Raw genomic sequence first — 18,345 nt, forward strand, 5'->3', positions numbered from 1 at the left:
CTGCCTGTATGCGCTGATTCATCGGCTGCTAGCCGCAGCAGTCTGGGGCGCCCCGGGCTCTAACACAAACAGGCATGGGTGTAGATAGAGGAGGGAAAATGTAGCTGGATGAAAACCAAAGTAATGTGAAACTCGCCCACCTGTAATTTACTACAATCCTGTTAGTTCAGTGTAGAGAGATCAAAGCCCTTTACTGGTGACACATGCTATGATACCTTCTCATAGCATCAAAACATCTGAGATTCTAAGGAGTTGTACTTTAGTAGGAACCAACATAGCCCCTCTGTAACCATGCCAATCACTCATCAATGTCATCAGCTTATTTTACAGATCTCTCCACTCTTGATCCCACTCTATTTATTCTCACTCATAAACTTGTGGTATGATAATTAACCAATGCATGCTCCACCCACAAGGGTATTCTTTTGTACATTGCTGCTTGTACAGTAAGTGAGCAACCTAATGTGCAATTGTAGCGATCTTTTTCAGAGTTGCTACATTGAGTTATCAGTTTAAAATGCTATGCTACAGAATTGGACTACATCATTGTAGCTAATTGTAAAAATCTAGGTAGGTTGGAGGCAACTAATTTGTCACCATGCATGTAAGTTTTATCACACAACAAAAAACTACATCTAACCTATCCTAACAGTGTGACCTTTTACACCGATCTTGTCTGCAAAGGGCTAATGTAGCTGCACATCTTCATTCCAAACAAAGCAGGGGCACACATGATCAGTTGTTTGAAGACTCAGCTTGTTTGCAATGAAAACCTGCAGCCACACTGGCCCTTTGCAGACAACACTGGATACACCTGTTTTACACACACACACACACACACACACACACACACACACACACATACATTATCTAAGCCGCTCATCCTTCTGGGTTGCAGGGCCTGCTGGAGCCTGCCCCAGCGCTCATTGAGTGGAAGCCAGGAGACAGCATGGACAGGTCGGCAGTCCATCGCAGGGCAGCCAGACAGACATATACATTCACACACACATTTACACTTAGGGGCAAGTTAGCATCTCCAATCAGCCTGACTGCATATCTTTGGACTGTGGGAGAAAACTGGAGGAAACCCACGCAGACATGGGGGCAACATTCAAATTCCACCCAGAAAAGACACTCGTCGCCCAGCCAGCAAATCAAACCCAGTCCTGTCTTGCTGTCACTGTTTTAAATGCATGCAAAATAAATACCATTAGAAATTAATAATACACTCTACACACGCAGCTTAAGAGCTAACTTAACAGGCTTTAAACAGGGTAATCTCTTCCCACTCTATGAGAGTGACCAAGTACAATTACCAAACCAGTGCTGTAGCTCTTGATAAGGGGCCCCCTAAAATAATATAGGCTTGGTTGTATCATTTACAGTCTATCTGTGTTCTTGTGTTTATATGTGTAGGTATGTGTATACTAGAAGTATGTGTACGTATTCTAGCCCAAAACGTTACTTGCACACTGGAGATTCTCTGATCCATTTACCACTCCACTCAAGTTTTGTAAAGCTTATCAAATCTTGTGACAGTTGCTACAAAATAAATAAGTAATTAAGATGTATTTGTGTGCAGAGCATGGTAGGTCAATTGGTGTTAACCAGAAGAGGATGGTTCCTCCTATGACTTAGGAACTAACTCTTAGGAACCTTTTCCTGCCAATTTCAAAGCGGCTTTGTGAAAATGTTGTAAAACATGCTATACAAGTAAAATACAAATACATGATTAACACTAAGACCAGTTTGGAATTAAATCTCCCCAAATCTCATTTCCATAAAGGACACATCCATAAACCTCTCAACGTAACCAGACACTTTAAGGTGTTATGGTAATGAGGAGGTGTTTATTAGGGCTTTTCACATGCTTAAATGCGTACATCAAGAAATCGTCACAGAATTATGGCAGAGATTACTCCTACCAACCAGAAACAAGCATCTGTTTAGGTGTAATATGAGGGCATATGTGTGCTCTATATCATTTTACATGTAGCAGGCTTCAAAAAGTATGTCTTAGTAATACATGTACATATAGTGGTGTGAAAAAGTGTTTGCCCCCTTCCTGGTTTCTTATTCTTTTGCATGTTTGTCACACGTAAATGTTTCAGATCACCAAACAAATTTAAATATTAGACAAAGATAACACAAGTAAACACAAAATGCAGTTTACAAATGAAGATCTTTATTATTAAGGGGAAAAGAAATCCAAACCTACAGGGCCCTGTGTGAAAAAGTGATTGCCCCCTAAACCTAATAACTGGTTGGGCCACCCTTAGCAGCAACAACTGCAATCAAGCGTTTGCGATAACTGACAATGAGTCTTTTACAGCTCGTACATTTTTGCTCAGTCTCTTTCTTATGGTGGAGTCATGAACACTGACCTTAACTGAGGCAAGTGAGGCCTGCAGTTCTTTGGATGTTGCTGTGGGGTCTTTTGTGACCTCTTGGATGAGTCGTCGCTGCGCTCTTGGGGTAATTTTGGTCGGCCAGCCACTTCTGGGAAGGTCCACCACTGTTCCATGTTTTCGCCATTTGTGGATAATGGTTCTCACTGTGGTTCGCTGGAGTCCCAAATCAGTTTTTCACACAGGGCCCTGTAGGTTTGGATTTCTTTTTCCCTTAATAATAAAGACCTTAATTTATAAACTGCATTTTGTGTTTACTTGTGTTATCTTTGTCTAATATTTAAATTTGTTTGGTGATCTGAAACATTTAAGTGTGACAAACACGCAAAAGAATAAGAAATCAGGAAGGGGCAAACACTTTTTCACACCGCTGTATGTACATAAAAACATGCTACTAGCCTTTAGAAGTTCAGTGTGTTAGATGCAATGATAAGTGACATACTGCCAATTTAATTATAATCCTGTACATGAGGGCGAATATAGACATGTCTGAATGAATTCATCAGTGTCATAAAGATGATATTTACAGCTTGGCTAGATTGAAGAACCCTCCCTTCTCTCTCCAAGCCTGTCACAAAGACATCTCAGCTTCCACGCCATGCTCAGGAATGGTTTCCACCTAACTGGGGTGTCAGCTAGCTTCCAAGCTCCCTTAGTAAAAGGATCGCAGCTCTAAATGCCGCATTTTGGAATGTAATTGATTTTATAATAACAAACACAAGATCATTTTCCAGCTTGCGGATGATCAGCTAATTTTCCAGGAAACGCCATGAGGAGATACTAGAGAGCGGTCATTAGCAGCTGTGCATAAATCAAACCTGACAATGACCTTTCGCCCCTGTTTAATGGTGGGGAGCTGCTTAACAGTCCATTAAAGCTATCACTAGCACATGTTTCCAGCCATTGTCTCCTGCAGAGCAGGTCTATTAGTTGACCACCTCATGCAGAACAGGACTACTAAAAATCATGGTGAAATCCTCAAGACCAGCTGTAGTAAGAGCAAGACCTATTAAACATCTTTTAACTGGATTAGTCCTTGTTGAGAACAGGAGTGAGGCAGAGCAGAAGCAGAGCAATTTTGCATAGGGCTTTTATTCACATCCGCTGTGACTCAGATGATTTATATCACCAGTGTGTGGACACCTCTCCTAATTATTGAGTTCAGGTGTTTTTGCCACTCATTGCTGAAAGATATATAAATCAAGCACATAGGCATGCAATCTCCATAGATAAACAATGGAAGTAGAATGTGTTGAACTGAAAAGCTCAGTGACTTTAAATGTAGCACTTTTGCCACAAGTTAGTTTGTGAAATTTCTGTCCTGCTGGATCTGCCCTGGTCAACAACAGCTGAGCCACGAAAAGGTAGACTGTACAAACTCGCAGAACAAAGCTACAACTAAAGAAGAGTATTGCGTGAAAAATTCCCTAGAGTATCATTCACTACTATCATTTACTACAGAGTTCCAAACTGCCTCTAGAAGCAAAATCAGCACAATAACTCTGCATTGGGAGCTTCATGAAATGGGATTTCATGGCCAAGCAGTTGCACACAAACCGAAGATCACAATGTACAATGCCAAGCATTAAGTGCAGTAGTGTAAAGCACACAGCTACTGGACTCTGTAGCAGTGGAAACATATTCTCTGAAGTGATAAATCATGCTTCACTATTTGGCAGTCTGGTGGACGAATGTGGGTTTGGCAGATGCCAGGAGAACACTACTTACCAGAATGCATAGTTCCCACAGGAAAGTTTGGTGGAGGAGGGATAATGGTCTGGGTCTGTTTTTCAAGGTTTGTGCTTGGCCCCTTAGTTCCAGAGAAGAGTAATGTTAATGCTACAGCATACAAAGACATTTTAGACAATTATATGCTTTCAACTTTGTGGCAACCGTTTGGGTAAGGCCCTCTCCTGTTCCAGTATGACTGTGCCCTTGTGCACAAAGCAAGGTCCACAAGGACATGGTTTGATGAGTTTGGTGTGGAGGAACTCCAGTTCACTGCACAGAGCCCTGTCTACTACCCCACTGAACACCTTTGTATGAATTGAGATGTGGATTGCAAGCCAGGCCTTTTCATCCAATATCATTGCCTGTCCTCACAAATTCCCACAGACACACTCCAAAGTCTTGTGGAAAAGCCTTCCTAGAAGAGTTGAAGATGTTACAGCTGCAAAGGGTTGGTGGGGGGGAATCTCCATAATAATGCCCAAGGTTTTGGAATGGGACGTGCCACTAGTTAACTTATTTTATAGTTCATAGTATCTTTATGTGAATAACACCTTGCAAATGCTCAGAAATGCAATATAAGGAAAATACTGTATATCAAGTCTTTGCTAAAGCCTATAATGTTCACTGCAGGGTAAAATATTGATATTAAAGAATATGTTTAACTGAAATGTTTTCTGATCTTGGTCTAAAACTGCTGCATTTTTAGCATACACCTGATTACAGAAAGTAATAATTTCCCTGTGGTTTACCCAGTAAAAACTTCTTGACTAAAAAATATGTATAATAGAAGTCTATAGGAAGGTTCTTTGAGGTTCTTTTGGATTCATGCTGTTTTGGTATTTATTGTTTTGTTTATGATGTAAATTGTTATTGTCTGTGGTAATCAATGGTATACTGCAGACACAGAAGAGGCAGAGATTAAAGGGGAATTCTACCAAATTTAAAAAGGTTTCTATATGAAATGTTGATAATTACAATAAATAAACAAACAAACAAACAAATAAATAAAAGTTTAATTTGGTAAATATTTTGGCCTAATAACCCCCTGAATGGACCTCTCCAATGAACGCAGTTAAAAAATACATTTTTGGCTATTGTATTGTACTATTGTAAAACAATGCCTCAGGTATAATCAACATATTCTTAACTATTTCATGTAATAATTTTCTGTGATTTACCTCTAGAGGCATTAAACATCTAGTTCCTATCACCACCACTGTGAAAAATTCAAAATTTCTTTAGAATGGCACATTTCACATCAAATCTTCTTAATAACTTTGCACTCTTAACCATTAAATTATGCCATTAAATTATGCTATTCTTTTTTATGATGAAAAACACTGGAGTGCTCCTTTACAGAGCAGAATGATAGGAGAACTCCAAGTCATGAGCGCGCCTGTATGAACTTTTCACACACAATAACATATTTTCTCCTTTCTCTCCCCCGTCCTCTCTCTCTCTGTCCCTCTCTCTCTCTCTAACCATCTGCCTGCATTAATTACATACATGCCAAAAGGAAAGGAAAAGAGGGGAGATAAGGCTAATGCTTGCTTACTCATTTAGCTCATTTTGGCAACAAAAGGCTCTGCTTGGGAGGGGTTTCACTTTGATCCATTTTCATTAGATAAGAGCTGCAGACAAGACTTGCTGCTATGATCCCACATGCTGAGCTCACATGAAAAACACATCTCTACAACTCACAGCAGTGTGTGTGTGTGTGTGTGTGAGAGAGAGAGAGAGAGAGAGAGAGAGAGAGAGAGAGAGAGAGTGGGTATGCGTGTGTGCGCTCAAATGGCTGAATATCTGCAAGAGTCAGCTACTCTTTGGCATCATAGCATTAATTTTCCCGAAGGGCTGGTTTGCTGAACCCTAGCTTTAGGTAGGACAGTGGGACATGTAAACGAAAATATCTTTAAAATATACTTGATCAATGAAGAAAAAACAGAAGATTTTTTGTAACATGCACATATATGGGATAACACTAATAGCAGTAAAGGGAATACTCCAATACTCCATCTGCCGTGTCTCTAGCATATAAACTATTACCATGGATGATAATATTCCTGCACTTAGTAAAGAACAGAAAACCCACTGACTGAAAACATACTTATAATAACCAGTGGGAAGATGTTTCAGCTCCTGTACATGGGTTTATATTTTAAGGGTGTTTTGAATTAAGAGGTTTTCTGCTCTCATACAAAGTACAGGAAAACATGTCTAATTGTTGTTCAGGTAATTAAGCTTATGCTGCAGATGGGTAAAGAGCAAGACTGAATAATGATGTAGTATTCCTTTAATGAAAAAATTGTACAATAAAATAATATTAATTAAAGCAGTCATACATAAAAGTCCTTTACTTTTTCATTAGGGTCACTGCATAGCAGCCTTTGTAAAGGATGGAGAATAATACATCATTACCTTTGTGGTGTTGTGTCTTGGGTAACTGTCATGCTGTGACAGATTAAATGTTCGTGTTCAGTGCCATCAGGTCTCCAAGGTAAATAAAGTAAGTTTAAATCACAATTTCCTTTCAAATACTTGACATGCCTCACTTTCCTGACCTTAGTGCTGCTTTGGTTATTTATTTAATTTTATCTCACATAATTTATTACTGCAGGAGTTCAGGTATAACTAGCAGGGGAGCTTTCACACACATACATCAACACAAAGGGAAAATGTTTATAGTGATCTGCAGAACAGTCTGAAAGTTTTAGAAAGCAAGTCCTTCAATTCTGACAATGACGCCTTGCCTGGTGCACTCACGCAAGAGGCTCAAATATAAATTCAGGGAAGGGTCATTGTTTTGGTGCTTCACTCACAATTGCAGAGCATCTGTCTTTGGTTTTTAGCTGACCAGAGATGCAGCACTGGTCTGACTTTTGGTGGTGCTGTAGCAAACTGGTTCACCTAGTTGTTCCTTCATAGCCTAACAACCGTAACTATGCCCAGGAACTTGCCCAATTTCCCAAGAAGTGAAAATAGTAAACTAATTTCTCAAATCAATGACAAAAGAGAAGATGTGTAAGATCTCAGTTAATGTGAGGAAGAGCGCATTACCAAACTAGAAAAGAGCTTTTTCAAAAGTACAATTGTTAAACCAAACATTTTGCTGCCATTAAAGCTAGCATCAGCACCACTATGACGAGTGAGTTAGCAGCCAGCCAACTCTGAAGTAGCCAGCCAACATGGGACCCCCTGAATACCAGGGGGTATTTCACACACTGCTCGTGAGTCCAATTTTGGATGGCATAGACATTCCCAGTGGGGACAGGGGAACTGACTTGGTGTTGTTATGTTGGATGCTGCTACCTTTTGTATGTTGCAGACATCTATGAGACAGGAAAGATTGGGTTGCTGTGTGCCTGTATTTTCAAGGTGTGCCATTGACATGATCCTGTGTGCATTTCTCTAGCTTTTTTGTTTGCCCCATGTGAGTATACTGAAAAGCAGCTGATTTGGAATCCTATATTCTTCCATGCAAATTGTATAATGACTCATCTATACCTTTCTATAGAAGTTGTGCCTTAGTTATCATTGCTTCAATGCTCGTAGTCATTACACTGTCAAGGACCTGCAGATTTGTGATTCTGTCAACAAATGCCAAGTTTAAATGTAGGCTTCACATCTTTACCTTTCAAACTGTGGACTATGTAAATAAGACTACTTTTATGAGAAAAGAAAGATTTAAATCTTAATTTTCTAGATTATGTATATTCATATTCTCTGCTAAAGTGACTCGATGTTTTAAAGAAAGCCACTGCATGATATTTGAGTTTTACGTTACGTTGATGTCACGTCTTCTTCTGTGAGTTTTTTGGCTGGTTGCAAGGCAGAGATCTGATTATTGCCTGACTCATGTGGACCAGGAGTTTTCCCATTATTTGATTACTCCAGTGCATGTAAACGTGGTCAACAGATTACTGACAAAATCTGATTTTCTGCTGTTATCAGATTATTAAGTGCATGTAAATGCACTCATTAACTCAGACTGTAGTGACTACACAGCAACAGATAAGCGATTACAGAAAGAAGCCTGGTCTTAGCAATTCAGGTAAAGGGCTCCTGTTAGCGTGTTTTTCCTATGAAATACTGCCAATACAGATTTTGCCATGAGTATGAAGTTCTGTCTGCTTGTGTGCATGCATGTGTCAGCAGGAACTGGTGTCGGTCATAGGGCTAGGAATCCCCAGTGCTTATATCAGTAGCCTATGGTTGCCAACCCAACATAATGAAAAAGATTATTCCATGACAAGCAAAATAGACCACTGAAGTTGACATTTTGTAGTCAGCATCAATGCCATATCAGGACATCTGGGTCTAAGCAGATTTCCCTATGGTAAAAATACAGTTTTCCTTCCAATGTATCTGGATTCTGCGAATTATGAGGTTGTTTATCATCCAAAATGTGAATAATGCTACATGCAAGCTAAAACTGCTATGCGTTAAACTGACATTATAAGCCTGGCTACCTCACCAAACTACGCCACGCAAACCAGCAAGCTTCAAATCTAGTAGTTAAGCTGCCTAGCCTACCGTTTGAGTATATGGTGTTATACTCTGTCAGGAAAAAAAGGGAATTGTACAGGAATATCTTTGTTCATCAAGGTATCAAAAAAAAAAATACAGAAACCATGTGATTCATGCAGTAATCCGCATGTGTATCTTCAATATTAAAGTCAAAAAGGCACTGAAAACAGGCTTTCTTTGTGACGTGGAATACACTATGGAGGAGTGCACTGAACCATGAAGGTTAAGGAAGCATAGCATGCTTCATGTATACCAGCATGCTCCACTCACAGTCTAGACACACACTAACATTGCTATGTGTGGGCTATTCGAGCACACACATGCACACATACACACAAACACAACACAGCTCTGACATGTACACACCCAAACACCCACATGACGCTCTCGCGCACACACACAGACACACACACACTCAGCCATAATACACAGACACCCACACCCTCACACATGTGCACTCATACATACACATTGAGCGAGATAAAGAGGTCTGCTTGCTAGGAAGTAACTTTTCATAGCAGATGCCAGCTGGTTGGTGCCCCATTGGTGACTGGCACACACTCTAAAAGCTGCACAAAGATGTTGGCTCTCAGTTTTGCTCTGGCCTACTTTGATCTGTCAGACTGTCAGAGAATATCACTGAGGCAAACTCTCTGCTCCACACCAGACGGCATGTTGTTAGCGGTCTGAGGCTAAAGCTTTACCTCGGCCAACCAAGGCCACACACTCTCACCTGTTAGGGGTGGGCTGCAAGAGACTCGTTTAGGAGGTGTATCATCACTGGCGCAGATAAATGAAAGTGATGCTCTGAGCTTCATAGTGCATGGCTCCTCTTGCTGTTCATTTTTCAGGTTTAGACAGGTCTGACAGGCTGTAATTCTGAAATGCGGTTAAAATTTAAATAACTACTGAGTGCACCCTTCTTTTCCTGGAATCTTGAGAGCACTGCACGAGAGGGGAAAAAAAAGGAGATTCACAAGTGCAGGCCAGAGGGAAGACAAATGGAACCTTCACCTCTGTGGCAGAAATGGAATATGTAAGTGGTGTCAAAAAATGAAAAACAGCATATCTGCTCTGGAACGAGAGTGCATATTAAAACTGCACTGTATGTGATCTTCTGTTTGCCCTCTATAGGGAAACACAGTGTTCAGGAGTGGAGAGAGAGAGAGACAGGCGGACCCTCGGGGAAAGCATTCTACTTCATCCTTTTTTTTAGCACTTGAGTAAGGGAAGAGAGACCAGAACATGTGCAGAGGTGTAGGCTTTCCTTGTAAGAGCAAGCTGGTGTGTGTGTGTGTGTGTGTGTGTGTGTGTGTGTGTGTGTGTGTGTGTGTTACTTGATACTACACACATATCAGTTTCACTGCAGCCAGTACAGTGTTCTTCACCACTCATCCTAGACCTTAGAGTAAGTTATTCTGGGAAGTCCAGGAAAGCCTTGGGGGAATAGGGTCTGGAGGTAGAGGAGGAAAATTATCATTTTCGGCAAGAGAAAAAAAGAAAGAGAGCAAGACTTATGTTATTCCAAATTTACTTAATTTCCAGGCAAAGAAAAAAGTAGAAACATAATTAACAGAAAATGACACAGAATGACACATCAACAACTAAGAATAGAAGTTGAATTTTCTGCTTCTTGTGATTCATTTAATCCCAAACATTTTAATGATGTTGAGGTCTGAGCTTTGTGGTGAGCAGTCCATTGCTCTGAGAACACCAGCAGCTTCTTTGTTGATTTGCAAATTTTGTTTTGTATTGTTCTTTTCTCAGAAACAACTCCTTGACAGCTATACGTTCTTACAGACGTATCATTAGCATTGAGTTGTCACAGTGGAACGATGGACAGAAACATGTGGACTTTTTCAGATCTGAAGCAACAGTGGAGCTTAATTTTCTCAATGTCTTTTAATATTGTTTTTCACTTGCTTTCCCTTTTCTTGTATATTATATCTAATCTTCTCAGAAATATCTCCTATAGCCATTTTAGATGCACATTAGAAAGAAATTTGCAAGGCAGCTAAAGTGTGTTAGCTGCTTGCGAGAATGTTAGTGTCCCTTTGAAGGGTAGCATAATGCCAGTGACACTCTGGGGTGTTTTGGAAGGACAAGTGACAAACTCTTCCTTTCTGCTGGAAGAGTTGGATTGGCAATAGGGCAGACTAATACTGATAGATTTGACATTGTGCCTAGTGTAGACTTTTGTGTCATTTTTGTTAAATATATGTTTTCTGTTTTTTTCTAATGCTGAAAACTGAATATTTTTTACCATTTTCACTGGAACTTACATAACGAAACGGTGGTCTCTGACTTTTTTGCTCAGTACTGTACATTTATGTGTGTGTGTGTGTGTGTGTGTGTGTGTGTGTGTGTGTGTGTGTTTCTGCAAATGTGTAATGGTATTCATGCATAAATCTCAACATTACTTAACAAAGTAGACGGAGTGCTTGGAAACTGGATAATAGTTAAAGCTCCATCTAAGTCCCATGGCACTTGGACCACAGTTAATGTATTTCAGCCACTTGGCCTTACACATTTCTCTCTCCCTCTCTCCAGCACTCTCCCTCTCTCTCATTTTTTTTCTGCATTAGCTCTTAAGTTGAAGGTGGCCACTCTCCAATCATTTGCATGTCATTTATAGATTGTCGTGGTTCAGTTAAAACAATGCTGCACCGTTGAACCAACTTTATTCTTTTCTCACAAGTGACCATGGGCTAGAGCAAATCACTTGGATACAATCTTTTGCTACGTGCCCATCTGCCACGTAAAAATACATGAATCAAAAATGTCAAAAATCTCTGTCTGTATTCCTGTGATAAGAGTGCACCCTGTGCCTTGCACATAGCAGGCTTAATCAGCTACATTCAGCCTAAAATGCCATTCACAAATGGAATCTGATAATAACCTGGCAGCCAGGAAATATAACACAAAATATTATGCCAAAGTAACTTCCATGAACTTGAGTTATGGTTGATTATCCTGTATATATATATATATATATATATATATATATATATATAATGCACATACTCTAGACCCTTTTCCTCTGGTTTCTATACTGTGTAGCACTGATACGGCATGTAAGAGTGCTGATTTATGGTGCCACTACATAAAGCAAACTTCATGGTTTGGTTTGTTGGTTTTTAGAAAATAATTTTTTTACACACGTGATATTTATGAACGAAGGTGACAGCAATAGTGAATGAAAAAGGACCAACAAAGTAAAAATCACATTAGACGTGGGATCATGGCAGCCAATGACAGTTATCTTTAGTGTGTCAGGGTGATGTGCCACTCATATCAAGACAGAGATTTCAGCATAAATCTGGACAGTAATCTCCCCCTGAATGATAAGATGTCTTATCTAGCCGGCACTAATCTTCCTGGAAGAATCTGGAAATTACAAATGTCTCCTGAATTCTTCACTAGTACACTAGCCACTGCTGCTCTCATTAGAGTCTGACCACAGAAAGGGTGAAAGATCATGTAGAATAAGGTTAATCCTCATATACACCCACTTATACAAAAACATCTACATGTCATGCATAGAAAGAGAGAACAATAAAGAGAAAGAAAGACAGGGGCAGTGAGATGATGACATAGCATTTTCAGCTGTGATCCAATAAAGTTAGGCAATCATTTCACATTTCTTAACAGAGTGCAGCTGTACGCTAAGTGTGTCTCATGTGATAGTGAATGTGATAAGTAACATGACCAGCATGCCTGGAGTGCAACTATAGAGGCCTGACTATGTCTCTTTATTGGTGACATGAAATGACAAGGCTTCTATCTCTTAGTAAATGGAAGTATATCAGTACTAAAATTAGAATGTAAAATGTAAAATGGCAATGTATTTGTATGTTTACATTTCCCACTCCTATATGCAATGTTGAGCTCAAAATGAAAATTTAAATTCAATACTGTGATTTTAAATGCCATTTGGTATACTAGTATTAACATTTCTTTTACACAAAGATTTGGATGCTTTATGAGCAGTTTTATTTAAATTAAAATATATTTCCACAACTGCACATTTATGCTTAATGTGATTACGCAATAATTGTGTCAAAATTATAATTAGAATGTAATTTATCTTATATGCATTTTCACTTACTAATGATGTATTTAAATCACATTATTAAAGAGAACAACAAACTAGAAAGATGGCAAAATTCAAATGTAACTACATACATTTTTGTGGCAAAATGTAATTAAAAATGCATTTGACTAGATTGCATTTTCATTATCATGGACAATGGCTACTCTTACGTTAACAGCCACTTGAGATGACATCTCTTTATACAGGACCCCATGTTGAAGTGTTCAATCAAATGTGTGGCCAAGTTTCCTGGTTTAAGATTGTTAAAGATTGGGGCTGTTTTTCTTACAACGGTTTATTTACATATTTACACAGTATGTATATACCATATATAAATATGCAGTGCTGGTCAGTGGTCTCAGGCGATACATGTAACTTTATCTGGAGAGTAAGCATATATTTGTTCAAATTACACTCAAATAAAATTTGAATAAATACAAATAAATAAATAAACAATACTTTTTGAATTTATGTCTGTCACTGTCCTTGAGGAAGCTCAGTATTTACAGTTTCCCTTCAATGCCTAGCTTGGCTGACCAATCCTTCATTACATTAAATCAGGTGTGCAGTTGATGGAATAGAACAAATACAAACAATGGCTGGAGTGTACTGAGAAGTCAGGAACTAAACTGTATTCTTCTAAACAAGATACTAATGACTTTAAAAGCACACACACGCTGCTCAGATGTGTAGGAGTGTATTTTAAGCATATTTGTACTATATATACATATGCTGTGACCAGGGGCACCTAAACTTTTGTATATGAATGTATATAAATAAAGGTGCCAGAAGAGTTTAACCTTTTGGGGTCTAAAGGCATTTTCTTGATTTCCAAAATTAAACTTTCCAAACTACTGCAGCAACTTCAGCAGCTGTACACTTTTTGCATTGAATTTCATGTCTCTGATTTCAACTGAACGAAGACTGAAGGGTTTCCAACATGATGGGTAAGTCCTTAGGCATTTCCTGAGTGTCCATTGGTCAGTTTCACACAAAATGTAGACACATATGAATCCACCTATTACACATGGTGAGAGGCAGATGATGTGTATCTTAACCCCTCTTCATAACCTCATTACTCTTCCTGTGAGTCACATATAATTTTGCGATGCCATGGAATGGAAGGGACCAACTCCACAGATTCATGAAATGTTTGACCCATATTTCTGCGCTGTATTATCACAAAGATGGAGAAACATATATAGAACCATCAAAGTTGACACATGGGCGAGTTTGTGGACCCCAGAAGGTTAAGGTGGAACAAACAATTTGAAAAAGGCAGTTCTAAATTAAAGAGACATCCGATGTTTCTAAAAGACATTCCATGTTTTACATGTTTTTAGCTTGTGACAGACATATTAACATATAGTACCTTGAAGCAGTTTCACAATGACTCTTTCTGTAGTGAGCTCTGGTGTTAGCTACCTAAAAACTACATCTACCCCTTTTGTTTCCATCCTTAACAATAAAACAAGTTGCAGAGTTTAAAATTATGCATGATTCTATCTGATAAAAAGTAACAAAAAAATTACAGATATGCATTTTTAAGTTTTGGTTCTGAAGACCTAGAAGGCCCTGAGGATTGCCCTCTGGTTGATTCACTGGTTTTTCTTTTCTTTTTTTAAATACAGGGAAAACATCTAAATTACTGTCCATGGTACACTACACATGTAACAGATAGAGAAGAAAAGCTAGCGGATCCTTTTAAAGAATGATCTACTGAAAGGCCTGTTAGCGAACCACAAGGTTTATTTATGGCACTACAAAGAACCTTTTTTGCACCTTTATGTTTAAGGGTGTATGAGTCTATGAAGTGAAAGGCCTCATTCATTTTCTACACACATTATGCAGTGACCTTTCTCTAGTTAATTCAGTACTCTCGCACTCCTGACTTTTATGCCTTTTCTCAGGTAGGACTTTATTAGCGGGCCCCAGGACAGCAACTGCCCTCCGCAGAGCTAAACTGATCTGAGTTAATGGAGCATGAAGAGAAAGCAAAGCTTGAGCCTCAATTTACTCCAGTGCAAATCCAGTTGGCAATTAAAAGTACTAAAGTAACATAGTGTTATGAGTGCTATACCAGCAGTACAGGAACTGCTGTGTGCTGAGAGCTGCAGTCACCAAAGGTAAATAATATCTAGAGCAACGCCGTCTTAATGAAATTCTACTCACATGAGGCTCATGTTAAGTATGTGTTACAAGGTTTTCATATGACAGAGAATATACAGGTCTGATTTTCTATAAACCATTTAAGAAACTCAGTCTGTGAGTGTTAGAGTTCAGAGAACTGTAGTGCATCTAATGTATGTTGAAAATGCAGCAGTCCGTCATGCATTGCTAATTTAATACCCCCGGTTCCTCATTCAATTTCAAACATGTTGGACATGCATGGACAGACAATGGCACACCATCTTCCATATCAAAGCCTCTCGGCTTACGGGGGTGTGTCCCTGACACCTGCACACACATCAGCTGATCACTGCTGCTTTATTTTTGCTGTTTACCTGTCACACTCTAACTAATGCAAATATAAAATGCAATTGTACAAACTGAGTTCTGTCTCTTTCTTGAAAGAAATAACATTTTCTCCATGTGGCGTCTTGAGCTTAGGATTTACCGGATGAGAGATTTCAGTGCAGGGTAGGATTAATGTCCTGAAATAAGCTAACAGATGGACAGTTTCTCCTATTGTTTACTCAAGACCTTGTGTTGCAATATGACACCAACTACAACGTCAGTGATCTTGAAAATGTCACCACTCTGCATCGTTATCTCTTGCAGTATAAAGGGGCAACTGGAACGCTCTTGCTGTACAAAGTCTGGTCCTTTGTTTCTCTGTGAACTTTACCTCTTGCCTGTGGCTGACAGATTGGGTCATTGTGTAATGTAGTGCAAAGACATCCTGTATTGCTGAATGAGTGAACTCCAAGACTTTAAGGCCAACTTGAAATTAATGAGATGCACTTCCTTAAAGGACATGTCCAGGGAAAACCTGCTTTCTCCAAATTTCACCTGTTAGTCCAAATGAACCGCTAACCTGGGGAAATGAGAACATTTGTAGCAGCAGATTAAAGTGCTGTGCTTTTATCTTGTTGTCATAGGTAGCAGTATGATAAAGCGATGAGAGTACAAGTCTCATCAGCAGCCCTACCCCACTTTTCTAGAGGTTCTCATTAATCTTCAGTGGTAAGGAGTCCCTTTAGTGGAGGGCTGTAAACATGCACTTGCGCTAGCGGTGGAATACTCATGAGAATATAAGGGGCAGGAAGATGACAAAGGAGCAGAGTGGGATGCGTGTTTAGAGGAACAGTATTCTATGACTACAGAGTACACATGAGCCTGCGGTTCAGTACAGAGCTCTGGTACAGAGGTCTGTGTGTGGTAGGTTGCATTTAACAGCACATACAAAACAAAGGTTCATACCTTGAAGTTGAAATAATGTTGAGTAACTATAAGCACTCACAGCACTTCTGAAGCCCTGAGTGCAGTACCATAAAAGAGTTTCAGAATGATTTCATTAAGCTTCTTCTCTCATGTGCCAGTTAGAACCAGGCAGCTTTCACAGTGTCCTTCAGCTGCCTTATATTGTCTCAAATGCTTGTTCGCTCACTCCATCAGGGAATCAATGGAACACACTCTCATGCTCTAATGGTGCCAAAAAGACTCCTCTGGAGCAATGCCGTAGAAGTGCCCAAAAAATTATTTTTTATTGCAAGGTTTGAATGGAACCGTATTTTAAATGTTCTGAATGGAAGTGATCCAAGTAACCCATTCTGACATCTTTATTTTAAATGAGAAAAATTCATTTAGTATGTGTGGTTTTCTCATAAGAAACACTTCATTGTCTCCAAGACTCAAATTAGAGTTAACTTCAGTTAATTGCAATGAGTGGATTTCCACGCTTGTAAAGACACTCACCTTCGCTGCTGCGGCACGTCTTTTCTTTGCTTTTTGTTCATGACAGCGGGCACGCAGCTGGTCAGCTCGGTCCAGTCCGCGTGCAGACCGCAGCTCCAGCCGGTGGAGAAGCGCGAGAAGAGCCACGAATCTGCTTTGCCAGGTCGGTGGCACGTGCACTTCTTCTGGCCGGGCTTGCAGTCGCACGGCCGCTCCAGGTGGATGTTCCTCACCAGGTGCCTCCCGAACGTGGTGCCCCCGGTCTTCTGTATATGCAGGAATACGATCACGTCGCTGCCCTTGATGTCGAATTCCACGTGGCGCTCGAGGTCTTCAATGGTGAAGTTGAACTTGGACGGAAACGTCCCTGGACCCTGCTCGTCCGGCTCTCGCGCGTCCGCGTCGCCGTCCAGCCCCGGCGAGTATTGGGACAGCAAAGGGCTGAACGCGCCAGAGCTCTGTCCGCTCCGGAGCCGACAAGACGTACTGTCCGCTGGACAGATGTACTGATAGCCGATCATTACGAACAGAACGGCCAGGACAGGGATGAGAAGGAGTTTGTTGGATTTATCATCCATTGCAAACAGAGCAAGTCGATGATTACGCCATTGGTAACTCTCCGTTCACTGGGACAGTCCAGGTGGGGCACGCTGAAAGCTCACCATCTCAGCGACCGCACCGTCCAAGAAGTTCAACTCACAGACCGTCGCTGTTACTTCAGGCAAGGCTGAACAAGTTTGGATCCGCGCGCGCGATTTCCATTCAGGATCTATAAAGCTCACGATGTTCCCTTATGACAATATATCTATCAGTTTGAAGGCTGCATAAGAACGAGTCTTAAGTGTTTTCATTTCGCCCAACTTTGAGACGACGTCTTCCAGAACACTTAACCCGAAAAGAGCACCTGAAAACCGGTCGATCGTGAATGAAAAACTGCAGATATTTGTCGTTCAGCCCTTTTCCCCATTGAATTAGTACCTCCCTGTGAAGGTGGAAGTCCCTGAGTGGAAAAGCTTCAGACGAGGGGAGGGAAGCCTGCAGTCTCCCACAGTCTCCATCCCGCAGCTCCCCGCCTAAATACCAAAACCTGGAACAAAATATCAAACAGATTCACAGCTCATCTCCCAGAGCCCGTCAGTGTGTCTTCGAGAAGATATAATTCAAGCGTCTGCCTGAGCGCAAGATCTGGAAACACAAACAAAAAAACAAGTTGCTCTTGGACGCCTCTGCGATCCGCAGCAGAGAGAGAAAGCTCTGTGTGCTTCGCCGTCAGACGGAGATTGAAAGCACGGGTAGCCCGCTGTAATTATCCAATCATAACGGAGTGCTGCAGAAATGTGGACCAATACAAAAATACACATCGACCCACTGCAGCCAATACCGGTTCAAACAATGGACTATAATATCAGCGCTGCCAATAGATTTCGCGGAGTAGCTGTAAGCATAGACTGAAACGGCGACCATTAGCTCTGAGAGCTTATCTGCACGTTATGATTTACAGTAGCGTCCAAAGGTCGTTACGACATACCATAATATCCTGAGTTTCCATTTTAGTTTACCTTTGAAGTGAGTCTTGTGATAAAGAACAATAGATCGCTCTTTCTGATAAAGTTTAAACGGCGTCGTTATGTAGAAATACATACTGATAAAGGTTACTATTACTGGAAATAGTGATGCATCACTTCACTC

The 18,345-nt window shown here is 40.3% G+C and overlaps 1 protein-coding gene across 1 annotated transcript in view; it reads right to left on the bottom strand.

Annotated features, from left to right (window-relative positions):
• hs6st3a (heparan sulfate 6-O-sulfotransferase 3a) overlaps positions 1-18,109 on the bottom strand; it is a 33,749-nt gene extending 15,640 nt beyond the window's left edge. The window contains exon 1 of the mRNA XM_036570483.1: positions 16,678-18,109. Coding sequence (XP_036426376.1) covers positions 16,678-17,234 — 557 coding nt within the window. The 5' untranslated portion in view covers positions 17,235-18,109. The remainder of the gene's footprint in view (positions 1-16,677) is intronic.
• Between the last annotated feature and the right edge of the window lie 236 nt (positions 18,110-18,345).

The sequence above is a fragment of the Colossoma macropomum genome, unplaced genomic scaffold (genome assembly GCF_904425465.1).
Source record: "Colossoma macropomum unplaced genomic scaffold, Colossoma_macropomum, whole genome shotgun sequence".
NCBI lineage: Eukaryota > Metazoa > Chordata > Actinopteri > Characiformes > Serrasalmidae > Colossoma > Colossoma macropomum.